This window comes from Stylophora pistillata, chromosome 3 (assembly GCF_964205215.1).
Source record: "Stylophora pistillata chromosome 3, jaStyPist1.2, whole genome shotgun sequence".
In the NCBI taxonomy this organism is placed as follows: domain Eukaryota; kingdom Metazoa; phylum Cnidaria; class Anthozoa; order Scleractinia; family Pocilloporidae; genus Stylophora; species Stylophora pistillata.
This window is the reverse complement of record NC_142521.1, coordinates 15,675,001-15,700,896: the sequence shown is the minus strand read 5'-3', so window position 1 is coordinate 15,700,896 and position 25,896 is coordinate 15,675,001. Positions and strand designations below refer to the sequence as shown.

The 25,896-nt window shown below is 38.6% G+C and overlaps 4 protein-coding genes and 2 long non-coding RNA genes across 7 annotated transcripts; 2 read left to right on the top strand and 4 right to left on the bottom strand.

Moving 5' to 3' along the window:
• Window positions 1-120: 120 nt before the first annotated feature.
• On the bottom strand, window positions 121-9,668 carry LOC148734716 (uncharacterized). Of its 2 annotated transcripts, none has more exons than XR_015998893.1 (5): window positions 9,279-9,668; window positions 8,216-8,268; window positions 1,411-1,453; window positions 804-849; window positions 121-226 (listed from the first exon to the last, which is right to left on the bottom strand). It is a non-coding gene; the product is annotated as an uncharacterized LOC148734716 (long non-coding RNA). The 2 variants fall into 2 exon arrangements; XR_015998892.1 differs by having other exon boundaries at window positions 9,284-9,664.
• On the top strand, window positions 1,945-4,770 carry LOC148734718 (uncharacterized). The gene is made up of 2 exons (XM_088753908.1): window positions 1,945-3,089; window positions 3,281-4,770. The coding sequence occupies exons 1-2, from the start codon at window positions 2,870-2,872 to the stop codon at window positions 3,904-3,906; spliced, it is 846 nt and encodes a 281-aa protein (XP_088610034.1). The 5' UTR covers window positions 1,945-2,869; the 3' UTR covers window positions 3,907-4,770.
• Window positions 3,897-6,697, bottom strand: LOC148734717 (uncharacterized). The gene is made up of 4 exons (XM_088753872.1): window positions 6,281-6,697; window positions 5,230-6,153; window positions 4,772-4,888; window positions 3,897-4,512 (listed from the first exon to the last, which is right to left on the bottom strand). Exons 1-4 carry the CDS (start codon window positions 6,617-6,619, stop codon window positions 4,459-4,461), a joined length of 1,434 nt encoding a protein of 477 aa, XP_088609998.1. The 5' UTR covers window positions 6,620-6,697; the 3' UTR covers window positions 3,897-4,458.
• Window positions 9,669-10,325: 657 nt separating the features above from the next.
• Window positions 10,326-11,634, top strand: LOC148734715 (uncharacterized). The gene is made up of 3 exons (XM_088753911.1): window positions 10,326-10,603; window positions 10,717-10,805; window positions 10,943-11,634. Exons 1-3 carry the CDS (start codon window positions 10,406-10,408, stop codon window positions 11,370-11,372), a joined length of 717 nt encoding a protein of 238 aa, XP_088610037.1. The 5' UTR covers window positions 10,326-10,405; the 3' UTR covers window positions 11,373-11,634.
• Window positions 11,635-18,867: 7,233 nt separating this feature from the next.
• LOC148734714 (uncharacterized) lies at window positions 18,868-20,991 on the bottom strand. Its single transcript, XM_088752821.1, has 3 exons — window positions 20,944-20,991; window positions 20,570-20,638; window positions 18,868-20,205 (listed from the first exon to the last, which is right to left on the bottom strand). Exons 1-3 carry the CDS (start codon window positions 20,989-20,991, stop codon window positions 18,889-18,891), a joined length of 1,434 nt encoding a protein of 477 aa, XP_088608947.1. The 3' UTR covers window positions 18,868-18,888.
• A 1,037-nt stretch (window positions 20,992-22,028) lies between these two features.
• On the bottom strand, window positions 22,029-23,204 carry LOC148734713 (uncharacterized). The gene is made up of 3 exons (XR_015998897.1): window positions 22,916-23,204; window positions 22,439-22,546; window positions 22,029-22,198 (listed from the first exon to the last, which is right to left on the bottom strand). It is a non-coding gene; the product is annotated as an uncharacterized LOC148734713 (long non-coding RNA).
• Window positions 23,205-25,896: the final 2,692 nt, after the last annotated feature.

Sequence of the window (25,896 nt, the reverse complement as noted above, 5' to 3'; positions counted from 1 at the left end):
CATATTTGAAAAAAAAGAGGAGTTACTGTGTGACATAGATATATAGGTTGAAAATTTTAAAAGGGATAACTTAAGTATAGGTATGTGTCGGAAAAATGATCTTCTCACTTTCTTTGTTTCTCTCTTTTCGTTTGCTCCTCCCTTTTTCTTTGTTCTTCTCTTCCTCTTTCCAGCTGCTCTTCCATAACTATTTCTTGTTCCAGCCAGTCCATGTTAATCACATGCTCTTCAAAACATAAGATATGTATCACTTAGTAACATCAATATACGACATTTTACAAAGCTGTTTAGCCCTGAGCCTCTGTGGTCTAATACTTCCTTCAAAATCCGTAAACATGGCCGTCCAGTGATGGCCTTTGTCAAAAATATCACCACCAATGTTCATACTAGAGATACAGTAACGTTCACTCTAGAATGTGCACATGAACCATTAGGGAGAGTACCTCTTTCCGTGCCAATATTCTTTGATATGCCTGACACCTAAGTCCCTGATTATTAATTTTTAAGTAATGTTATAAGTGAGAAGACAGTAGTTTGATTGCTTCTCAGGGATGAAATGCACCAGTACTTCACTATGCCAGACACCCTCATCTGAAGTTGTGTGTAATTCATAACAGCCTTGTTCACTGGTTTTATTTCATGATAGGCGATAAACCTCAAAGCAACTTCAAGAACTCCCTTAGAGCATTCAATTTAAAAGGGACGATTTCCTGTTGAGTTGTTAGGTTAGCCAAAATTCTGTTCTATTCTGAAAGTATGAGAAACCCTCTCAGGATGGCAGAGAAGAAATTAGTTTATCTCACCTCGTGGTCCTCCATCTTGAGCCATGGTAAAAATTGATCAACAATCCTATTTTCAAGAGAACGAGAGAATATGGGTGGTTACCAGTTTTCTCGGCTCCCAGGTATTCAGAGAAAAACATAAGAGGATACGCAGAGGCTAAAGCCACTGTGTATCAAAGCATTCACTTCAATATTATAAAAGTAATGCAAATTTTTCGTTTTTAGGGCAGATTTATATGATACGACTTAATCGCATGCGACAAGCTCAAGATTACTTCCCACTTTTGCAGGTGTCCTTCGAGAAAAAAATTGTTTGCACACTACAGTAGTTTCACTAAAATCTTAGCAAACTATATATCAGAAGAAAGCTTCAGAAATGTTTACGATAAAAATATGTCTCAAGCAACTTTTCTTTCAAGGACGTATCAAGATCCAATATGGCGTGAAATGACCGAAGGGTCTTCTATTGAATTTATTGGATATGGGATGCTGCAGCACGAGCTAATTCGCTGCACAGTCTTATTCACACTTATTACAAAACACCTGTGCAAAGCATGTCAATTAAAAATAAATATGGAGAGTGCAGACTACTTTCAATAATTTATAGTGCAAGCAATTTGTTCCTTACCATCATTATTTTGTGTTTACTTTCCATTTACAGACTCAATTGGCTGTAAAAAAAAAAAATAAAAAAAATTTTACCTTTAGTCACTTCTTAAAGTAAGAAATCACAAGACTAAACAACAAGTGTAGAAACTTAGACATACGTAGGCTAAAACTCTGATTCAAAAATAAACAACTACTCCCTGCAAAAAAAAAATTATACCAGTCTTTGATACCATCCTGTTAATCTCCAATTTTTTATCACTTTTCTTTGCTTTTAATTTTGTAAACACATTTGCTTATTCTCAATGGTAAGAGCCTGAGTTTCCAAGAAAACCCAAATAACCAGAAAGAGTATTGGCAAGAAAGATAACCAAATGAGGAGTGGTATAAAACTAGAGCTTGGAGCAATTAACTGAATGACTCCTACACCCCATTCTTTTTTCTCAGGTCTATGTGAACTAGATTTAGAGCAAAGAATGCAATACCTTGCCAAACATCTGCTAGGATGACTCTATTAAAAGTGTGCATGATCATCATCTCTTCCTGAGATAGCACTCTTCACTTCAATGTTCTTATTACTACACATATAGAGGCTTTGGTAAGATTGTGGAAAGGAGGGACAACATTTGAGCAGCTAGGAGGGACCAAAATGACAGTGTGGCAGCCATTTATTCCCACTTGGATGGCAAAGTCTGGGGAACCTTCCCCTTGAAATTTAAAAGTTTGGATGTCCAAAAGGGTCCATTTTTGGTTGCTATTTCCCAAGTTGGCTAAAAATTATAGCTACTATGAGAGAGAGTATGTGGAGACATGGTGGCCTCATGGTTAGTGCGCTTGACTCTGGATCGAGTGGTCCGGGTTCGAGCCCCGGCCAGGACATTGTGTTGTGTTCTTAGGCAAGACACTTTACTCTCACAGTGCCTCTCTCCACCCAGGTGTATAAATGGGTAACGGCAATTTAATGCTGGGGGTAACCCTGCGATGGACTAGCATCCCATCCAGGGGGAGGTAGAAATACTCCTAGTAGCTTCACGCTACAGAAACCGGAGTTAAGCTCCGGCCTAATGGGCCACTAGGCTCGTAAACAGACTTCACTTACTTTACTATGAGGGAGAGTATTGACATTGAATTAATGAATAGAGTAGCTTTTACCTATCTGGGTACATAAACATTAGACATAGCAGTGTTGTCTCTGTGATGTCTGTGTGGCCCTTGATTGATTTTCAGCTTTGCCTTGCTCAAAAAATGAAATTGTGCTGAGGACAACATTAGATTTTGGGATATAGTGCTGTGATTTCTAACACAGAATCTTTAATGCGATTACTGATGGCGAAGGAGTTAATTACCGTATTTATCCATGTATAGACCCCTTTCAGATATGACGTCATGACATGTGACCTCGCGAACTGGAGGACAAACAGTTGTAATCAAATAGCACATGCTTGAGGCTGAAGTGAATTTATTGTTGGATTGTTCCTGTCATGGTGAACTTTTGTGCGGTATTTGGTTGCTCAAACCGTTCTAACAGAGAAAAGGACAAAAGTTATTTTCGCATACCTGCAATTGTGACCAGATCGAACGCTAAAAAGCGAGCTTTAAGCATCGAACGTAGAGCGACTTGGCTCTCCAGGATCCGAAGAGAAGATCTAGGGGCTGATCCCAGTGTATTTCACAGAGTTTGCGGGGACCATTTTATTTCAGGTTTGTATAAATGTACTTTATACCACAAATCACGAGGCATAATGATCGGTTTTGGTGATTTTGAACTTTATTCGCTCAGCTCTCGATTCCACACACTCCAGTTTTATGCCCACGATTGAAAGCGTTAAGCGTTGTCTTCGTTTGTATATGTTCCGAATGGCAGTTGTTTGATCTCATTCCCATCTACATAGGAAAACCGTCGTCGATTTATGATAAGGAAAACCCGGACTGGGCACCAAATCAGAATCTTGGTTATGATTTCCGTGGCGTTTCAGTGACTAGCAACGAAAGATATGAAAGATCACAAGGAAGGATTGAAAAGCGAAGGAGGAGTGAATGTGCTAGTGCTCTGCTAGAATTGTCCTGTCACCAACCATCAGATGGCATTGAAGATGGAGATGAAGATGCACCCATTATTGAAGAACCCACAGTGAAAGAGTGCCAAACGGAAATTACTTGTGCTTATATATCAGGTTTAGAGAAGGAAAATGCTACACTCAAAGAAAAGTTGAGAATGAACTCCCTCAATGAGGACTCTTTTAAAGAAGACAATGACAAGGTTTTATTTTACTCCGGGCTGCCAAATTGGTCACTTTTGTTATTTTTGTTTAATTTTCTTAAGAATTCTAGTCCAGACCTGAAATCATCAAGAGGGATTTTAAGCCCCTTTCAAAAAGTTTTACTTGGATTAATTCGCATGAGGTTAAATTTGACAGGGAGGGACTTGGGGTACAGGTTTGGGGGCATGAGTGAGGCTACTGTGTCTCGCACATTTCTGCATGTTGTTGATGTACTTTACCTCAGTAGTTCCATTTGATTAAACACTTTAATATTAGCCTTATCTTAAATTTCCACACAACAATTTTTAACTAGTTCACAAAAAGGTGTATTTGAATCTCATGATAGAAAAATGCAGAAGTTCTTGGGTTGGTTTTATCTGTTTAAAAAAAAATTACTCAAATATTGTCAGCATTGTTAACTTGAGATTCCACCCATGCTGTAACTGCCTACTCGCTTCGCATAGATTTCCCTTTTCGTCGCTTTTGGCAATCTGGACAGTACCATGTATTTGATTTTGGAAACGTGTTTAATTTTAGACATTCCAAGTGAAACCACCGATAGCTGCACCTTCCATCATCACATCCAACCATTTGCCCATGTTCCTCACCCCTACAATAACAAAATTCATTAACATTCCCCCCTTCCACTGTAGCAGACCCATCTGCCGAAGATGTGACTGGTCTTGAGTACCATCGGCCAATAACCTCAGGTAAAATTGCTCGCACAAAAAACTCTTTTGCTTTAGGAACCTTCTCCTCCCAAAACAATTTGTCTGGAAAAATTCTCTCAATAAAAAGACCCTTTTTAGTCAAACAACAAAATCAATATATTTCAAATCTGTGCACATCAGCTGCAACTGGACCTGTTGAAAAAAAAAATACGAAGGATCAAAACCTTACTGCCATTTACAATTTAGCATCAATATTGTTATTGTAGCAGCCTAATATATCACATACCATCTCATATTCTAGAAACTCAGACAAGAACACTTGCCAAGGTTTTTGTCTGTAGCTGAAATATTTGTAAAACTGCTCTTGAAAGGGTTCCATTATATAACACAGGTACAATTTCCCAAAATTAATGAAAATGTAACATTATTAAAATTTTAACCTATGGTGTACCTGGTAATAATATTGGTGATTTCGCTTAAGTCGATGTGCTCCTGTTGTTGTCACCAAGCAAAAATTCTTGTCCTGGGCAGACGTGGAGATGTCATCATTCTTGTGACAAAAGGGACACTAACAAAAAAAATCAAAGGTCATGGAAGTGTAATGTCTTCAGTTTATTTAAAACGATCCAAAATTCAGCCTTGGAATTTCAAATCAAAATGACCAAAAGAATCCAAGGATTAGGAATGTCTTTCCTAAGTCACTGGCTGAGAAATTGAACATGTTATATTTGTTAATTAGAAAGGTCAATGAAACCTGCTATTTGCAAACATGAGCTGACCTGGCCATATCTGTTGCAGACTAACATTAATAAACTATCTTACATTATTGAAAAAGTCATCTGGTATCTTTACTACAAAATCTAACATATCACCGCCATATAAAAACTTCACCCAAGCACAAATTAATACCTTAATTTCACATGCACCAGCTCCACAGCAATCACAGCACACTAACCCATCTGGTGATGCTCCAAGGTAGGGGTGGTCTGTGCTCACAAAGAGGCCTGAATATGACATACTGAAGTTCTTGTGTTTCCCTTTTTGAAAACTTGCATAGGTTTCCTTGGCTACTTTTTCATGCTGGCAGCCCCACTTAGTGGCCTCCGTGTTGAACCGTGCCATTTCTGGGTGGCATATGCTCATGATTAGGGAATGTGATGGGCAAGAGGGATCTGTGTGACAGGCATTCTTAAACTTGGATGCTGTTATGCGCCCAGTCCTCATTCTAAACCAAAGTCTCGAGTCTGCCTGATCTCGAGTCCTTTCCTCCACCAATGCCTGTTGTTTCTTAGTGACTTGAATTTCTTCAACTATTTCGTTGGCCTTTTCCAGTAAAGTTGGGTAGTCTGCATTAGCTAGGCTTTCATCATACAAATTGGACAGCACATCAGGTAGATCAGGAGTTAGAGACTTTGGAACATAGAAAATTGCATGGTCAGGAATTAGGGACAAAATAGCTGGCTTAGAAGGGCACTTATTGATGTTATTAAAAAATTCAGTAAGTTCAGCCTCTGAAGGGGCTCCAACAGATGATTCTTTGATGACTGAAGCAGCACTGGAAGGAGTTTTAGAAAATTTGATATCTTTTACTCTGGAATAAGGCACAGATTTCACGGCTGATGGAAGAACCCAATAGGCTTTCTTTTCTGTGACTGTCAGAGAATCCCTTCGTTTACATCCAGCTTCAATAGCCCACAACAGTGAAGCAACATGAGAGCAGCTCTCACCCAGGCCAGCCATGCAGTCACAGTGGGCAGAAACCACTTTCCCTGGCTTTTCGCAAACCACCCAGGGGGTAAGGGGCTTTTCCGACATCCTCTGAGAATGATTAACCTAAAGATCAAACATTGAAGGCATAAGTAAACTTGCTTGGAAAAGCAACTGCGATAACATTAAGTCATGGTTGTTGCCATGATCACATGCACATGCCACGATCAAATTTGCAGTTCTTGTATCTTACCTTCGCAATTAAGAGACGATTCTCGCCAAATTTCTTGCTTAAAATTTCCTGCACCCATCCGTTCGCAAAATTTTGATAGCAATCCAAGCTCTTGTAGTTCATTAGTTGATCTTCAGTGTAAGGACTTTTCTTGAACAGGAGATACATTCCAACGTGTATGTATGTCACGTTCGGCCAAGAATCTACATCATCTATCCACTCGTTTCGCGGAATTTTGTAAGGATCTTCTCCGTCAATATCTTTCAACTTCTCTAAATACCTTTCCTTAGCGTCTTTCAACTGCAAGCCCTCGAAATACCCGGGTAAAAACCCTCGCTTTGTAGTGCCTCGTGCTGCCATTTGTAAACAAACTTGAAGTTGTCCTCCAGTTCGTGAGATCACGTGTCATGACGTCACATCTGAAATGGGTCTATAAGTTGACCCCCATTTTCAAGGTTGAAAATCAGATCTTTCATTATTTCTAGTAAAGAAAAATTCAGACCGACAGAAATTTCCCATATGGTTGATCTCTTATTTCTGAGAATGTATTGAAAACACGGTGAATTAAAAAAAAAACTGGAGAGCAAAATGTAACCAAGTGCTGTGAAGTTTAGTAGCACTTGTTTACATCCCCACGATTCATGATTTAAGCATATACAACCACTTCGAGTTACTGGAGAAGTAATTCACCATCTTTTGAAAATTGTTTTGAAAATGAAATCTTCATGCATTTAAATAACCTTTTGAAAGGAGATTTAGTAGACTAAAGGAACACCGAAGGGTTTCGAAGGATTGCTTGATGAAAACACGGCCTTCTTGGAAACTACACAATATTTAACTTAGATGGTCCACGCACCGTAACAAACAAGACCGCACAAGAAAACAGCATTTGCCAGGTCACTAAGTTACTGTAATCATTCGCTGAAAATGAGAAGTCAGCACCGAAGCTGTAAGGAAAATTGTCTGCTCTACAAATCAGAAGATACAATAAAAATCAGCCCCACTAGGTTTCTGTTTAAGCCACATAAAATTTATTATTTCAAACTTTTTCATCGATGAAGAACGCACTGAAAACTGACAAAACTTGAACACAATTAGAACTTGTTTTGTGAACCTGGTTTTCCTAATGGACTTCAGGCAATTGTTATGCTAATTTCTTGGATTGCTTGGGTCAGGTCTTTATCATTCTATGACCTGTGTAAAAGACGAGAGTGATTTTTTGGGCTAATTTTTCCGTCATAAAGAGTCGACTTATACACAGATAAATATGGTAATACTTCAATGATAAATGTAGAGCATGGCAATCAATGAAATGATCAGTGTCTAATCATGAACTAGCTCTTTGTCAGTGACAAGTTTGCAAAATTAATATTGGAGAAGGGTACATTACTTCATACAACAGTTACTGTGAAACCATCGTACTGAAAAATATGGCGACTGCTACACTCAACCAGACCTCTTTCTGCAAGAAAATCCTGGAACCACTCATAAAAACAAGCAGTAAAGGTCTGAAAAATTTAAACCTTGCATACGTTGTTGTTTTGAGAAATATTGCTTTCCACATGTGCCTTAGCCTAAGAGTAATGTTAAAATGTACAGGTGCCATATTTGTCTGTCAGTGGATTGAATCTATTGGGTGAACACTAGAAAAATAATAATATTGATACAATTAAAATGAGGGTTTAGTATAGGTATGCTGTGGTTCCGTTTCATCCTTAGTCTAATTCTTTTACTTTTAATAGCTGAGGCCAAATTGATGGTGACACATCATCTAATCATAACATACACTCTAGGAGCTACATTTTATCTTTCTTTACACAAAATGCATTTTCTTTCATATCATTAACAAAACCAAAGGAAAATTATGCTTGTACCAAGGACAAAAATTAATCACAACATTTACCTTATTATAACTAGTGCATAATTTTCCAAGAAAATGTTTACAATGGAGCTTACCACCTCATTGGCACTTTTGTTTACTTTGCTTTGCTGCTGGTTGTCATCCATGCCTGTATGTATAAAATTAAGTAAGGGTGAAAAGATTAGTATTTTCTTTGCAAAGATAGTTTCAGCGAGTGTCTCCCCTAATATATGGATCACCAAAGGCTCACAATGAAAGCCAACAAGACCAAGTTCTTGCTAACACATGTAGGAGCAATAATTGCTAATAATAGGCAATAGTCTCTACTGAATTAAGTATTCAATTGTGCATGAATTAGTATTTATTTCATTTCAATATTGAAAACACATAGTTGAAAAAGTATGTAAAGTGTGGTAACATATAACATGCATATTATTATAATATTCCTTATGATTTAGTTCAAAGGGCTTTATTCTAAATAGATCAAAAGAAAGAAAGTGGCTTACGTCAACCACTGATTTCAATGAAAAAGCACATATTATTAAGTGAAGAGTAATTTTGCTGCAAATCTGTCCTCTTCTGGGCGAGCAAAGAGAATGATTTAATGCATTGTAACCCAACTGTTTCTTGCTGGAGAGCATGGGAGAGAGCACCCTATCCTTTATAAAAGATACCAGATCTTCATCATACGTGTCAACAGTTTGTGAGTTAACTTTCCAGGATATATGATGTTTGACATCAACCATACCAGAGGTTGAATTTTTGCGTAGTCCCATACAATTACATTGAATACATGTCTTCAATTGTCTCCATAATAACCATCAATGTAGACACTATGAGATTGCTACATGTAACATAATAAAAATTATAATGAGGCTGGAAGAAAATCACAAATTTTCCGTCATTGAAACACGGAGATCTGTCTCGTTTTTTAATTATGTATCATCTAGTTTTGCATGTCCCAAACAAAATAATAATAAAAAAAAATCATCCCTCAACACAGAAGGATTCAATGAATCCAGGTTAGTAGTTACTCGGACGCTTTATCGGTATACATCTGACAGTATTTAGCCCGAAACTTGAACGCGATCTTTGAAGAATGGTTGTAATATTTAAATTTAACAAAAGTACTAGCATGAAGTGCAACCGGAACCTTACCTTACCGTACTAGTTCCGATAGAAAAGCACAACTTCGATCACCAACGCACTCCAAACTAATAAGGGAATCGAAGCCACGAGGCAATGTCAAATTCTCGTCTTCCTAAGCTTTCCAACGTATCGAAGAAAATTTCGCCAATAATTCGCACTTAAAAACGCAACCAGAATCTTAATCTTTAATCAATCCGAAGTGTCCCAAACGACCCCAAGGATAGCTCATGAAACAAGGATATCCCGTGAAATTCTTAACCTTCGAGCGTGGAAATCTTAACGATCTTCTTACAATTAATATTTTTGCATAGCATCCCTCCCCTAGTTGGGAAGTGACAAGCAAGAGACACGTTCACAACGCCTTTTGATTGGAAGAAATAAAACCACATTCTATTGGTTATTAGTTGTGAGGATATAACTGCAACGGAAGACAACTGCAACGCTACACTCGCATGCTGAAGTCTCGTCCCCAGGTTTCGCTCGGTCAAGAGTCAAGGCTGTTTCGCGGTGGAAATTTAGTTCGCGCATGCGTTCTACAAGAAAACATCGAGTTAATTATTACTTCTCTGGTTAATACCAAATTATGCATTTGCATAAATCTGGCGTCTATGGCAACCCCTCGGGCTAAGGTCTGGTTTGGCCAATGAAATCTCGCCGTATTTGTAATGTATGCGAGTGCAATTTAGCATGGCGGATGCATGCACATGGACCAGGCACTTGCTGTCGAAAATTTGGGTAAAATCGGTTAAACTTGCTCTAGTGGAGCCCAACAAGCACACCCTATGAAATCGACTAAAACCTTTGATTTTGATTTGGGAAAGGTCCCGAATTTTTTCCAGCAAAGCGAGAGTCGCAAGCACGGAGCCCGCAAAGGGCCATCATCAAATATAATTATTTGACGAGTTACGTGACGAGTTATGTGACGAGTTGTAAAGCAAGAGTCTGTGTTATGTTTGTGTAGACGGGGCAAATATGGCGGCGCGTTTGGCCTTGAACTTTCGTGATGAATTAATTGAGCAATATTTTAAAATTGGATACAACCATGCAGAAATACTATCATGTCTCATTACCAGCAATCCGAGACATTTTACTCCCGCGGTCCGCGAGGTCAGTAGTTTCTTCAGGTTCTACTGTTCATGCGCTATGGCGTCAGATTTCATGTAAACATGGAGCGAAGTAGATTTCCGCGGAGGAATCGAGTTGATTATAAAGCACTAAATGTTCTTTCTACAGTGGATTTAGAAGTTCATTTGAAAGGAAGGAGAAAATTTAAAAGCGGATCTAAAGTTTATTTTGTGGAGAGACTTATCAGCCGGCGAAGATTGAAGAACGAGGTATGTGTATTGACCCTTTTATGTTCCTGCAGCTATATTTTACTTCGGATGAAATTTATACTACAATCGAAGTAAGTTCATAAACAGCTCTAATCAATCTCTGACAATTTCAGGACTTTGAATACCTAGTAAAATGGAAGGACTGGCCATTGTGGACAAGCACGTGGGAGCCTTCGGCTCATTTGAATGAGCATCTTATCAGGTATATTTAGTTTGTTTTCGATGGTGATTTTAAGCTTAAATGTGAGCTTCATTATAGAAGATGGTTTGATCGTCTTAACCGTAACACGTTTTCGATTCCAATCTTATGTTTTGTTTTCTGCATTAAAAACTTTCTAGGGCATACAGCAACCCCACTGTTACCGTGGAAAGACTACAGAGCGCATCAGTTGCATTTCTGGAAGGCATTCTTTCAATCCTAAAATCGAATGCGGTTAAAGTTCTTTATTCCACTGAAATTAGAATGGATCATGATATTGTGAGATACGTTTTTAAAGGAAAAGGTAAAAGAGCAGAAGACGGAGTTAGTATACTCTATGAAAAAAATGATTTTACTCGATTTGAACTTCCACCATATTGGTACTATTATTTCAATCAACTTGGACAAGGAATAGCAGTTGACTTTCCTGTTAAGTTAAAAACTGTCCTTAACAATTCAAAAAAACGTTACGTTTTATCCAGTGGTCAGGTCAAAATTGCTCCAAATTTTCCAGTTGAAAAAGTTATGATATATGTCAACAGGAAAGCATGCGATTGTAAAAACATTTAATTTATCTTAGAACAGATAAATATAAAACAAGAAAATCTACAAAATAATTTTGCAGAGATTTCTAGTGGAATATGTGATTGCAACAATTGAAAATCAAAGAAAGTTATATGCTTTATGATTAAATACACTATATCAAAATTATTGTTATTATTTTGTTGTAAGCATATAAACAAACAAAAGTTTAGTATTCATATTAGCATTAAAAATTATTCACAAGATATTTTTGCAAATAATCAAATTAAAAAATATATTTTGTGATACATGTCTGCATATCTGTTGTTCCTTTGCTTGCCATAGTTACTGATTTTGCTTCAAAATCTCAACCAATTGACATTTTTTCAGCTTTGCAATCCCTTTCACATTAATACCTATAGATTTGATTTCCTGTCTTAACTGCTTAACAGTCATTTTGTTGTATTTATCTTCGCTTAAGTTATTTCCTTGTACATCAGCTCCATTGTGGTCATTTTGTAGTTCTCTTAAACATGCCCTCTTTCTTTTTTTTCGTGTCTCGATGATGCCATCCTCCCAGTAAGCTGCTTTTCGTTTGGTGTACTGCCTTTTTTCTCTCTCGCAGTGCTTTAGTGCCTCCTGCCTGTGTTCCAGAAGCAGAACATCCTGAGCCGCATCCCACTTATTTGATTTTTGAAAGTATATTTTCTTGGCATCATCATTATTTTTTTCAATGCCTTGACCAGTGAACTGTCTGAAGTTTTTATGATTTTTGATGAACATTGGTACATGATATACTAATGCATGCATGTAAGGAGTCACTCTCTTCTTTTCATATCCTATTCGAACACCACCAAGTGAACAAAACAAATTTACAAAGTCTTTAGATTTCTGGAAAATGTCAAGGTAAAAGTCACCAGCATTTGAATCAGAGTTGATTAAACTGTAGAGTGTATAAAAATCTTTCCAGAGTTTGATGACTGTTTCTTTTGTTTCTGGGAACAGGATATCTAGTTCTTCGAGTTTTGCTGGCAAAAGTTTTGTCAGCTTTTTCTTGTCAGACCCAACAAGGCTAGTCCAGTCATATGTTCCACTGCCTTTCCCATCAGCATTTTTTTTCTCCCAGAGAGAAAAAGTTATGCCGAGTTCATTGATTGTTTTAATGAGAATGTCAAGGTTTACACCCTTTTCCTTACCCCGAGCCATGTTAAAATCTTGCTTTGCATCCTTCTCCATTACTTCTGTGATTAAATTTTCAGTCAGTTTGTCAGTTACTCTCAGCATTAAATGCAATTCATCAAGAATAATGTGGTCAAGCTCAATAGTAAACAATGGACTTTTCACACATGAAAATTTCTTTGAAGAGGAACTTAACTCTTTAATTTCTTGGAGTGTTCTCTTGAGCTCTTCGTTATAATGGGACAGATCTTTGGACATGTCCCACCTGAAAAGCTTGTGCACCTTACACCAAAGGCATGCATAGTCTGAGGTAGCCCCAGACATCCCCATGGCCATCAGCAAGAACTTGTAGTCTCCACCGAGAAATAATTGAACAGCTATTTCTTTGTCATTAACCTTGATCTTCCCATTTTTATTCACAGAATTTATGTCATTGATAATTTCTGAAAATGATGTCTCAATTGTTTCATATTTTTCAGGGCCATTGACTACACCAATTGTCCTGTTGCCCTTTGATGACATAACTAAATCCCCTGTTTGAAGGAGTGAGAATGACATTATCATAAAATTTGCTGACCTCGACATCTTCGCACCATCACAACTGATCTTTACCTTTATTGGTTCATCACCTTTGTGGTTTGAATTTGACTCCAAAAATTGTTTGATGTGATCTTGTAGAGTTTCAGAAAATGAAAGTTGTGCACCAGGGTATTGACCTGGTGTTCTTTCAATATGACAGAGTTTATTCAGTTCATTCCTCCTTTGTTTGATCAAATATGTCCTTGGTAAATCTTCAGACAAAAGAGACAACTCATGGTAAAGTTCATCACTTGCACAGAATTTGTCCAGTAAAAATAGAAGAGTTTCTAGGTTGTTCTGGTCAGTCTCATTAGCTGACAACTGGTCAAATTCCAGGGTGTGAAATTCATTAGTTGCTGCCTCCTGGACCTTGAGAAAAGACAGCTTGAGTCCATGTGACTCAAGAAACCAGAGGGCAATTTCTGATTTTTCTTTCAGCTCCTTCAGTCTTCTCGATTGCTGTCTTTTTCCCAAACTGTCTATAGTTTTCCCTTGGCAAAGAAAACCAGTCTTTTTCTCTAAATTTTGTATGTACTCAGAAAGTTCTTTATTTTTTTCTTCAATATCTCTGAACTTTTCCTCTGTAGTTTTGACCGTTTCTCCCATTTCATTTTCTTTTCTTCTTATTGCTTCCATCATTCCCCTTGCCAAGCTTTCCTTCTCCTTCTCAAGATCCTTGTACCTCAATTTCCATTCTTTTATTTCTTGCTCTGCAGCAGACAGATTCTCTTCTATTTCATGAGGCACCACAAGCTCAGTTTCATAAATGTTAAGGGTTAGCCCTTTCCTGTTTGCCTCTTCTCTCTTACTTCCACTAACTTTCTTCCCAGTGTATTTGTTCACAACTGCACCGGCTTCACGTCTCAATCTTCCGTGGATTCTTGATCCGTTCTCCTTGCTTACTTTAAACCATCGACCAGGAATCCAAAAATTAAGAAGGTCAATGTAGTTTAACTCATTTCCTCTCTCGTCTTTTATTCCAACAAGCTCATGCCATTTCATCAAAATTGGATACGGGATGTATATTGCCAGAGCTATTCGAGATTCTTGAACGCATTGCTGTTTTATATAAGAAAGAGGAGATTCAGTGACCTTAAGTTGAAATTCTAGGGATTTCTTTTCGAAATCGAGCAAAACATCAGACATTTTTTGACGATTCAGACTGGAATGAGCTCACAGTGATACAAGTTTTGTTTTTTATAATTGGCGCGATTTGGCGCTTGTAGGAGTCTGCAGATTGTTAAAACAGCGGTAAAAAGCGTGGAAATGCTAGGCTGCTAAGCTGAAGTAAATATGGCGACTTTTTTCACGAAGAAAACGATGGAAAGTGGTCGTTCTTCGCGTCCTACAGGACATTCGCGAGCTCAGGTAAAGGTTACGTCTAATAGTGAAAAAGCCCTATTTTCAAGATTGATTTGCGGCCTCCTATTTTATCATGGAAGGCTTTATTTAACGTATTTGAAAGATCGTAAACTGAAGAAAATTTTGAGGGGTCGGCACCGATGAAAGCATGAAACACACGGACAGCTCAAAGCATGGAAGTGAAGGTAAGTGAAGGTATTTGGATGAAACTATAAAGGAAGTACAACCGAAGATCTTTGTTATTTTACCTCTATTCCGCGGCTCGACGAATAAACGAAACGGTGAAAAAACTTTCGCTTCGTAGTGCAGTTGCATATTATTTATCAACGAGAGGTCGGCACGTAGAATTTAATTTATTTAAACTGCCAAAAAATAAGATTTTATTTCAGATCCCATACATTTCTTTGTATCTTCGGGAAGCCATTTTGAAAGTAATCTTTGATTGACGTACGGTATTTGAGACGCAATATGACTCGCATTGCTGGTAATGTCTATTGCCTTAAAAGACGGCAAAACGTTTCCGACCTGAGAACTGTTATTGTCGCTATTGAACAAGAGCAACGAGGAAGTGGAAGTGATATTGGATATAGATCTGTTTGGCAAAGATTGGTCACAGATCGCGGCCTTGTGGTTTCAAAAGAGACTGTACGGCACGCTCTCAGGATCATAGATCCTGATGGTGTTGATAGGTGGTTGAGGCATGGACTTCAAAGGGGTCAGTATAAGGGAAGAGGGCCAAATTTTATTTGGCACATTGACGGGTATGATAAACTAACGCCTTTTGGTTTTTCCATCCACGGATGTATAGATGGCTATAGTAGGCGAATAATGTGGCTCGAGGTTGGGATGTCTAACAATGACCCGACAGTTGTTGCACGTTATTTTGTGAAATGTATTATTGAGATGGGGGCACTGCCCGTATTGTACGAGCGGACTGTGGTACAGAAAACAGCCATGTTGCTGCAAATCAACGTTTCTTTCGAAACAATTCAGATGACTCATTTCGGGCAGAGAAGAGTTTTATTTATGGCCGGTCTGTATCCAGTCAAAGGATAGAAGCTTGGTGGTCCCAGCTGCGAAGGGGTTGTACTGATTGGTTGATACAGCATTTCAAAGAGCTTCAAGAAAGTGGCTGTTATTGTGATTTTAATGTGGTACATGGGGAATGTTTGAGGTTTTGCTACATGGACATATTAAGGGATGAACTGTACAGAGCTGCAAGGCTTTGGAACAATCATAGAATTAGACCATCAGTTAACCACGAGTCCCCTGGAGGACGTCCGAATCTTCTATTTTCACTTCCAGAGGTATCAGGTACAAGGGAGTTTATGATTGAAGTGGACAAGGTTTACATCACTGTTAGTCAGCAACTTGTGTGTGACAGTAATAGTGAGAAACTACTTAACTGCACACCAGAATTTTCAGATCTTGCCAACATCATCATGCATGAAAAGCACTGGCTCATGCCAAACTCACTAGACGAAGCAAAGGATTTGTACAGTGCTTTGATTGACCACATTGAAAAGCTCTAAATTTTCGTTTTAAATCTATATCATTCACAAGGGTTTCCCATCACCAGTCAGTGTGCTTTCAAATGCCAAGAGCCTCGTTTTGATATTTTGATAGAACAACTAGATAGCATGTATCAAAAGTGGTTTATTCCCAGTTTCTCTGACAGAATTTGAACTGTGACAATTACCGTAGCCAGATCTGCCACCAAAGACAAAAGCTGCTGAGAAATGGATTAAACTTTAACCAACAATGCAAAATAACTGCAACACACTGTACTCCAGATAACTGGACACAGGTGAACCATTTCTTTCTGTGGTAACAACCAGTCCACCTTTTTGCAAGAGATAAAATATGGGCAAAAAACCAAAGCATGATCAGAATGTTGAATATCATTATTAGTGCACTGAATAAAGGTTACTCCTAGAAGAGAAGATATTGCTATTAATTAGAAATTGCCTTAACAATGATTAAATATTAAGGGCAACAATTCTCTAAACAGTACTCAGCTAACACTATAAAATAATAAGAACAATAATGACAACTGTGCATTAGTGTCAATGGGGAAATATCCATGTAAAAATAACCAACATGACTTCAAACAGTTCATGCATATCTTGGAACTTTCTTTGAACAAAGAGTTTTTTGAGGCAGACTGCATTAGCAACTGTTCAGACAATGTTAAAGGTCCATCCCTCCTTTTCTCTCATGATATTAGTGAACTCTTCTGCCAGCTCAATGTTTGACTGGTAGGTGCAAGGTAATTCAAGGAAAGGGCCACATGTGTGTGCGATTGGTCTCCTTGCTAATCCATCCACAACGTAGAAAGCAACAGATATCTTCTGATCTTTCAGTGAGACATCACTTCCAGTAACAAACTTAAGAAAGCCCTTCAGGGTGGAACGATCTAAGGACTTGATGAACTGCTTCAGGAAATCAAAGCTTTGCTTTTCTGATTCGTTATTCGCCTTGGGTTGAAGTGCCTTAATAACTTTTTTGGCATTTGGGCTCAAATCCAAAAAGAGTTCCTTGATGCTCTTCACGCTACAAAAGTGTAGGTCTGACTTTAGAGAAATGATAATTGGGACCAGCACTGTGCTACATATCTTGGCTTTTGGATTATCTCTTGATGTGCCAACTCCATAAGTAAGACCTTGAGATTATCTTTGTTAGGCAGCTTGAAAGATTTGTAACTGGATAGCAATTCTAGGAGGTCATCATCCTGACAGTCCAAGTCACCTGATAAGCACTTTGTCAACACTTCCCTGTCATCAGCTGTAACATAATACATGAATGAGGTAAGGAGGTCTTCCTTGCTGATAGACTCTTCCCTATAAATACAGGAGGCCAGGAAAAGTGATGATAGGCAAATTGGTACATATCCAGCAAAGCGATAGCCGTACACCAAGACGCGGCAAATGGCTTCCCACTCAGTCTTCTGGTGATCGTGTCTTATACATGGCACCTTCTTAACATCCCCTAGAGTTAAGGATGAAAAGATTCCTTGCCAAAATGTGGCAAGAATATCTCTCTGGACACCAGATCCAACACCCTCCTCTTGTCTATTATGGTTGTCAATGACTCTCCAGTCAAGCTCTTGTTGCAGTACAGTAGGGTCAGCAAATAGCTTTATTAGGTCTTCTTTGATCAGGGAACGATGGACAGTTACAATTCGACGTACTGCAGAAGGGAAAAAAAGGGAAAACGAGTCTGCCTTTAAGTATTGCAGTATTGATATAGATAGTAGTTCTGCTGGTACAACAAAAACAAGACAGGCCACTTGTAACAGATAGGCTAGCATTGTCCTAGATTGTGGTAATTGCTAAAACATACATGTATGCAATATTCAAAACAAAATAGAAAACGGATTTCCACCCAATAGAAAAAAGTGCACTTTTGAGGTAATAAGAAACAATTAGGAAATGTTCTCACCTACAGGTTATGAACCCACCACCAGTTTTTACCACACTAAGTGTGCATTATTTTCATAGAACATAACCACCGTTTCTTTGGTTTGTTGTGCATTTGAGAATACAAAAAGTTGTCTGGTTTTTTACCACAAATTCTTAAACTAAAGTCTCTGTAGCGGCCGACACAAGCGAAGCAAAATTTCGACGACAACTATGAGTTTCGCAAATGAAGACACACTATGAAGCGAGGATATATTTTACGGACAAGCCTTGAATCGTTTTATTTAACGTAGTCGTGGTATCCAAGTAGTTATCGTAAACTGAAATATGAATTTATAAGGAAGAAGCTAAGCTAAATGCGAATAGACAAACCAACATTCCACACATTCCGATATAAAGGCAAGATGCAAAGCTAGCTAAAAACTCAAACTCACAAAAAAACTCAAGGAAAGCTCAAAAAAACTCAAAGGAACATTAGCACTTACATAACAGTCCCGCTTGTAAGAATTGAACCAAAACGAACTTCAATATAAGTTAGGTATTCGGAAGCGAAACGGGAAATCCAAACAGACACTCTAACACAGAAAACTGTAGTCTTACGGCAAACGACAACAACCAAACGATAAACAAAAAAAGCTTCAACTACTCTACTCTAAAAATCGCACACGTCAACATTAAAAGAGTCCGCGTGATTTGCTTACGAAATTACCTCGTAACCTCAAAGCACGCGCACAAGTTTGTTAACGTCTTCTTAACAGCAGGCAAAAAGCGTGGCAGCCGTTACAGTCTCATAACAGGGGCAAACCCTTAATGAACCTAATAAGAGTGCTGATTGATGGTTGAAAGTATACCAAAATAGAAAGCTTTCAAATGGTGCGTCACACACAGGCATTCACAGTTAGTATTCATGCATATGGAATAACATGCTTTAAATCTGCCTTAAGGGATAAAGGGTTAACTAAACATAACACGGAAATTTGTTCAGTCAAAGTATAGATGTTAATACTTGAACTGTTTCTCTATACTTACGGTATCAAGTCTTGCACTTGCTCTACTAGGGGAGCACTTGTCACCGGTGGCAGCAAATCAAGTAATGGAAGTGTGTCATCATTGTTTTCCTCAGTAGTACCAAAGCCTTTAAAATCAATTTCCTCATCATCCAAGCTTGGAGTACATTCACTTGCTGACATGTTTAAAGTGGATTTTTCACCTTCCATGACGGATTGTTCGGGCCTCAGAACTTGACCTCTGAAATCTGAAAGCTCAAAATATGGTGGTAGAAGACTCAGGGAGCCAACCCAATCATAGACGGACCACATTTTGTCATTTGAACTGAAGTTACGTTTAATAACTCCTAGTGTTACATGTCTGACTTGTATAAGCACTATGCTACCACCCTTTGGCTCATCTGGGACTCTGTGAAGTCTGGCCTGTCGCAACTGTTCCTGCTGCTCCGCATAACGAATTTCTGACAGCAATTTTTCTCTTCTCTCCTCTTCTTTCTTTTGATCTGCCAGTAAACTATATTGATAATCCTTGTCCTGTTCGGCTACAAGGTCTCTGTTGGCTTTCAGGCTGGTCACTGACGAAAGTAAAATGACATCCTTGCCTTCATCAGAGGCTTGGTCGTGGTCAACCAAAGGGCTTTCTGGAAAGGTGGTGTCTTCTTCAGGGTGATGCCTTCTGATGTTTGTGAGATCTAACATTGGCTGAAGTAGACTGTGATCACCATCTTCCTCAGATTCACACTGCTTCTGTTTTGAAGCTAAATACAGCCTTGCTCTGGGGAGTTTTGTGGCATTCAAATACCTTTGTAAAGTAAAGGGTAAAACTGAACCACGAACAACCACATTGGAAATAGTGTCCTCTTTGTAGTTGGCCAATGTAAATTCCATCATGTCTATACTGCCAAATGAACTTATACCACCAGGGAAGAACAATTCTTTTCCTGCTTCAATGATGCTGTCAGCTGTTGCATCAATTGACAGCGAAATATCTCTGGTACCACCACCCTTGTTTTGTCTGACAGCCACGTACCTCTTTCGTCTGTCACTGTAATGCAGCCATCCAAGTTGGACCTTTTTCGTACCACTACCTTCTGGAGCTTTTCTTCTACTTCTGTTGTGTGGCAAACTACTAAAGGTTTCTAATCTTCTTTTTGATTTGTTTTTTTCCAAAATCTTTTCAAGAAGATCCTTCTTTTCATTCAACTTCTCCTTATTTTCTGACTCCTGAACTTTTTCCACACAAAACCTCAGAAGACGTATCAGGTCACCCCTTTTACTGAGACCCAAAGCACGCAACTCTTCATCAGTTGCATGGGCTGTTGCTATCACAGACATCTGGTAAAACAATTGATACAATGTTACGTAGACAATTAACTTTGAAAAAGAATACAGAAATCGTTGGAAATGAGACTAACAGCATATCGAATGCGCAGGCTGCAGACTGCAGACCGGGTGCAAAATGCAGACTAGGTACAAAATTCAGAATGAAGACTACGTGCAAAATGCTGATTGAGAGGACACTGTTGTTTTCGTCTAATACCTGATAACAAGGTGTAACATGTCATTTTATAAATCACCAAGTGTTTTCTGCGACCGATTAGTAAATTTCAAGTTTTGGCGTGACTCAACTATTACTCAATTAACCCTCAACTGTTGAAAGGTTAAGAACGTAGAAGATTTAGGGAATAGCACTTCTAACCTTTTCATCCTCAAATCTTGAAGCGACATACTGCGGTAAACACAATATCCTCGTTATGAATTCACAAACCTGCAACACAGTTCGATCTAAGATCACACCTCATTGCCATAGTAGAAGACAATAGAAAATCAACAAATAAAACAAGATCAGTCTAACAATGCATTATGGTGCTGAACTTTACGGCTTTTAGCTTAGAGGCGTATCAATAACACACTATTCACATGTAAATGTGGCCGAGTTTTCCGAATGTTGTGACGGTAGTTAACAAGCGAGGCTCCACCTTCAAGTTAAACGCGACAACCCATAAATCTTCGTGTGTTTAGTTCAGTGGAATTTATGGCCAGCAAATGTACAAGAAACTATGTTAAACATACCTCGTTGAATGATGTATCTGCCATCATCTCAGAACTACGCGCCGCCATATTTGCCCCGTCTACACAAACATAACACAGGCTCTTGCTTTTACAACAACTCCTGAAATAACTCGTCACATAACTCGTCACATAACTCGTCACATAACCCGTCACATAACTCGTCAAATAACTCGTCACATAACTCGTCACATAACTTGTCACGTAACTCGTCAAGTAACTCGTCAAGTAACTCGTCAAGTAACTCGTCAAGTAACTCGTCAAGTAACTCGTCAAGTAACTCGTCACATAACTCGTCAAATAATTATGTTTGATGATGGCCCTTTGTGGGCTCCGTACACAAGAGAAGATGTGAAACCTTACTAAACAACTGACGGAGGTAAGTGTTTTAATCCGAATTGTTTTAAAGTCCATTCAAGGCGCTTTTAATATGTCAAGATCGGCCGTTATGCGACTCCATTTTGAATTTCGGAGGTACTGAATTTCGAGCAGAAAGTCAAGTTTTAGTTCCAAAGAGGGCGGTCACACTTTTATTCGTCCAATAGAGAACTTAGCCATTAAACTACACTAGATTTACATATATGGTACACGTTCTTAGTCAACGAAACAATACACTGCCACTGCAAAGGGGAGCGTTTTACTCATTCGCTCTTCGTTTTAAATTTTTCTCTTTAGGTTTGGGAGCTTTCCCTGCTAATTCTGGATTTGACGTAATCTCGTGTCCTTTTTCTTCACATCGTCAAAATGCTGAAACTGGGTTTTGAATTCGGAGTGTATTCCTTCAATCCCTTGTTCACAATAGAATCCAAGACCCAAGTGACATTGTCGAAGGAAAGGGCACACATGTTCTTGTAGCATATATAAAGATATATATATATATATAGCTTTGGTGTGATCATCATGTGTGGGAATTTTTCCCTAATGAACTGAAGAAATTTTTGATATCTTCCTCTGCAACAAGAACACAAGAAAAGGGGGAACAGTGAGACATGATCCTATTATTGTATTCATGTTTTCCATGAAAGGCAGTTATTCTTTCACTTACCTAGCTTATCAATCTTGTCATCAATGAGCTATTTAAGGGTAGAAGGTGTGTTACCTTGCAGCAAGTGTGTACATGGTTACAAAGGAATGATTTTCCATGTTAAGCTTGTCTATCCACATTCATTTTCTTAACAACCTCATCCAAATGAATTGGTAGTGGTCCATTGGCTTTCTCAAAGGCAGCCAATTCCATTTGTTCATCTGCAAGCTTTTCCTATAATGTTGAGGTAGTACTATTGAAATATGAACTACTTTAAGTAATGTTCAGTCGCTATAATTTGATGGGTTGTCAAATTGATTTGTGCTGGTGTAATAATTATTATAAATCAATAAACTATAACACAAAATCATAGCTTCCTTCACTAAAAAATTAAGATAGGTTTGAATCATGTGTGATGGAATTGGAGGATTGTACAGCTGTGATACTGGTAAACACAAATTGAGAAAAAGTTACCTCTTCCTTTGCATTTCTAAGGGGTTTGTCTATCTCCTCCTGTAGTAGTGTAAAGTAGGCTGGCACGATATTCACAATAGAATGTAGACTTTGTAAATTCAGCAACTCCTGTGAATAGTAAATAAATTCTTTTATCTTACTTTGTCCAATTCAATGTCCAGCAGTTTCTCATGAATCACTTTGTGATAAAACTTTTGTTGACTTGTAACAGAGCCATCTGCTACAAACTTGTCATAATCCTCTTGAATGTTTTCAAAGGTTGGGAGTTCAGTATGTCCATGTTTATGGCAAGAGACTTGCATTATTTTTTAATTTATCTTGCACCAATGCTATAAATACTTCCCTGCAATTACAATTCTCATGGTGAAAACCTGTTTCACAGAAATACTAATGTACAGTACAGGCTACATTTAAGTTCTTTTAGTTGATTGCTCAATCATAGTTATTAATATGCATGAATTATTGTCTAGATCATACCTGAGGCACCAGCTGTTACAAATATCTTACATAGGAATTCAGTCACCAAACAGGAAAACCACTTTCTTTTCACCTTAGAAATAGAACAATTTAGTCAAAATTATGCTATTTCTAGTCTTTTATCATCTAGACTAATTAAAAGTGTAATAAATTTTTTGTTACTCACCCCCAGGTTATTTTTTTCAAGGTGTTTACTTGTTCTTTACATTTCATTAAGGCTGTCTTTAAATTGGCCCACTATCGTTTGCATGGAACATAGCAAAGACAATGCCATTGTCTGCACTGATTGATCACGGACCTCTTTGCAAATTGGGCACATATGCTCATGCTTGATGTTTTCAAGAAACTGTTTTGGGTAAAGAGGCTCTGATCCTCAATAACTTGGTAGATTAATTCTTTACCTCCTTGTTCCTTGGGTCCAGCAGAGTCCTCTGAGTTTTACTCCAGGTTTAACTCCTCTTCCTACTAGGTTTCTGATGATCTTTTAAGGAACTACAGATCTTATAGTTTCAAGTTCGTTTGCGTGGAGGCCACACATTGATTGCAAGGCATGTGCCTCTTAGAGCAACTTGTAGCACTTGTGGCAGAACTTGGGAGGGCACATGTCAAGGTCATCTTTACGAACTTTGACACCAAAGGCTGTAAAAATTATCTCTATCTTATCAGCGTAGAGAAAACTATTCTCGTATCTTTTGCCTTCTACAATCGCTGTCCACAAATTCTGCAAATTTTTTGTAATAATTGTCGATGTTCAGAGAGACCAAAGGTAGTCATCTAAATGTATAATCGAACCGTGTCCTTAATTAAACTTGGATGTGAGCAACGCAATACTAAATTGACTCAAGAAATGTTTCGAAATTCCTTTTTGTGACCTTGCTTCAGAAGGGTACACCCTTTGGGTTTTTACCTTGTTTCAGGAAGGGGTGTCTATCTCTCTCGATCGGTTCTTCAGGGGAGCGGGAATATTTGCAATCTTGTGTTATTGCTGGTAGTGCGTTCCATTTGAAGAGGAAGGGAATAATCGCAGTAAACCATGTGAATCATGCCAAGAAGAACGAATTTATCCGCCAGATCAAAGAGAAATTAGTTACAGATAATTGAAAGGTTTATAGTCCCTGATCGTGATCGGAATTTCCACCGAAAGAAACGTCTTGTCCGTGCTTTCACTATTTCCGTAGCTTCCCGCGACAGATAGATGACGTACAGTTTTTGGGAAGGAGATCACACGCATGAAGTGCGACTTTCTTGCAAGTAATAGATGGCCGTGGATATTTTAGCAGTTTGTTATACATATTGTATTCTTTACTTAGCCCATGGGTGAGCATGATTGTATCAAAAAGATAAATTGGCGTAGTTTAGGGGAATTTGTTCGAGGTCAAAGAGGAAATGGACGCCATATGTACTATTTCGGTGGTGAAAAGTAATCGCGGATTACACTGCTCAAAACAATTCGGATTAAAAACGTATTCGTACAGAAACTTGCTGCAAAGGAGAGATATAAAGCCAGAGTTGTTTCTTTGTTGACAGAAAAATTCGAATCAATCAGAATCTTGCCTGAAAATAAGAAGACCTCTAAGAGGTGATAAATCATTTCGCGTCAAAACAAGGTGCCTTTCAGCCGTCACATAGTTAACTATCCCGCACACGCATTATTTCCTAGGTGAACATTAACCAGAGAAGCAAAAAACAATGTATGCGCATAAGTTAGCTATTTCCTTTGACTTTGCGCATATACTTTTTATGACATAGTTATCAGTGGGCTCTTTCTTGTTGAGCCGTTCAGCGTACATTTTCAGCGGTTTCAAATTGAAAATGTAAATCTGACATGCGCGAACTAAATTTCCACTGGCGGGCGTTTTGAAACAGCCGTGAGAGTGAGTAACCATTCTAAGGCCACGTGCGAATGATTGGGCGTGGCACCTTCCCAACCGCCATCGGGTTCTATGGCAATGGAATCTGGGGTCATGACACATTTTCACCAATATCGGTTGCATGCGTGAGCGATGGTGACGCATTTCTCCATGGGATCAAATTTGGCGATGGAATGGAACTCTTCTATGAATTTCAGGCACCCGGCTTTTAACAACTTCACATCTGAGCAGCAGTACGCTATCAAGTCTTCTTTGAGATGAAAGTGTTGGTTCTTTCTCTGCTCTTCTGCGTACCACGTTTCAAATTCTTGTTTTTTCTTTTCTGACATACCCTCGGGATCGTAATATTCGGCTGCTGGGAGTGGTCCGACGTAGTTCTGATGGTCGGGGGTATGAAATTTATGGGGGAAGAATCCTTTCTTCAGTTCGGGAATACCAAAGGTACTCGAGAAGGCTGATAAGGCCATGGGGAGGAAACACATGCTGTCTTTATACACGATCTTGCCCACTTGCATGCAGAGATTCTTGGTACCGTTGGGTAAGATGAATTCAAAGCGACGCTTTTCTTTCACCATCTGTTCCTGTAGAAAGACAGCATCGTACCCTTTCAAATTATGAAAAATGCCAATGACTTCTCTAAACTCGACCCAATGCCGGTTTTCTTCTGGGGAACCGCACGCCAATTCGTCCATGAAAGCGAGAAAGTCTCGGGTACACTCATGGCCGTAAAATTCAAAGACTTCGTCACTCTCCGAAGTTTCGGCCACGATGAGGATGGGAATATGTGCCTTAAACTCAGCAAAGGTCATTTGCTTCTCTCTTTGCATAACCACAGTGGCAAAAGTCCTGTAGCTGCTAGGAAGACCTTTTAGTGCCATAGCTACCAGTAAGCCATCGCTGATTACCTCTCCGGCTGCCTTCAGAGCAGTTGATAGATAGATAGATAGATAGATAGATAGATAGATAGATACATAGATAGATACATAGATAGATACATAGATAGATAGATAGATAGATACATAGATAGATAGATAGATAGATACATACATACATACATACATACATACATACATACTTAATTGGTAAATACTTCGCAGCATGAACTGAATT

Coding starts and splice junctions, on each gene's coding strand:
- LOC148734718 (XM_088753908.1), top strand. CDS start 2,870: ATGGTGAACTTTTGTGCGGTATTTGGTTGCTCAAACCGTTCTAACAGA. Junction 3,090..3,280: donor CGGGGACCATTTTATTTCAG/GTTTGTATAAAT, acceptor CCATCTACATAG/GAAAACCGTCGTCGATTTAT.
- LOC148734717 (XM_088753872.1), bottom strand. CDS start 6,619: ATGGCAGCACGAGGCACTACAAAGCGAGGGTTTTTACCCGGGTATTTC. Junction 6,154..6,280: donor ATCGTCTCTTAATTGCGAAG/GTAAGATACAAG, acceptor TTTGATCTTTAG/GTTAATCATTCTCAGAGGAT. Junction 4,513..4,771: donor ATCACCAATATTATTACCAG/GTACACCATAGG, acceptor TTTTTTCAACAG/GTCCAGTTGCAGCTGATGTG.
- LOC148734715 (XM_088753911.1), top strand. CDS start 10,406: ATGCGCTATGGCGTCAGATTTCATGTAAACATGGAGCGAAGTAGATTT. Junction 10,604..10,716: donor GGCGAAGATTGAAGAACGAG/GTATGTGTATTG, acceptor TGACAATTTCAG/GACTTTGAATACCTAGTAAA. Junction 10,806..10,942: donor TTGAATGAGCATCTTATCAG/GTATATTTAGTT, acceptor AAAACTTTCTAG/GGCATACAGCAACCCCACTG.
- LOC148734714 (XM_088752821.1), bottom strand. CDS start 20,991: ATGGCGGCGCGTAGTTCTGAGATGATGGCAGATACATCATTCAACGAG. Junction 20,639..20,943: donor CAGATACATCATTCAACGAG/GTATGTTTAACA, acceptor ACTGTGTTGCAG/GTTTGTGAATTCATAACGAG. Junction 20,206..20,569: donor CAAGATTTGAGGATGAAAAG/GTTAGAAGTGCT, acceptor TTGTTTTACCAG/ATGTCTGTGATAGCAACAGC.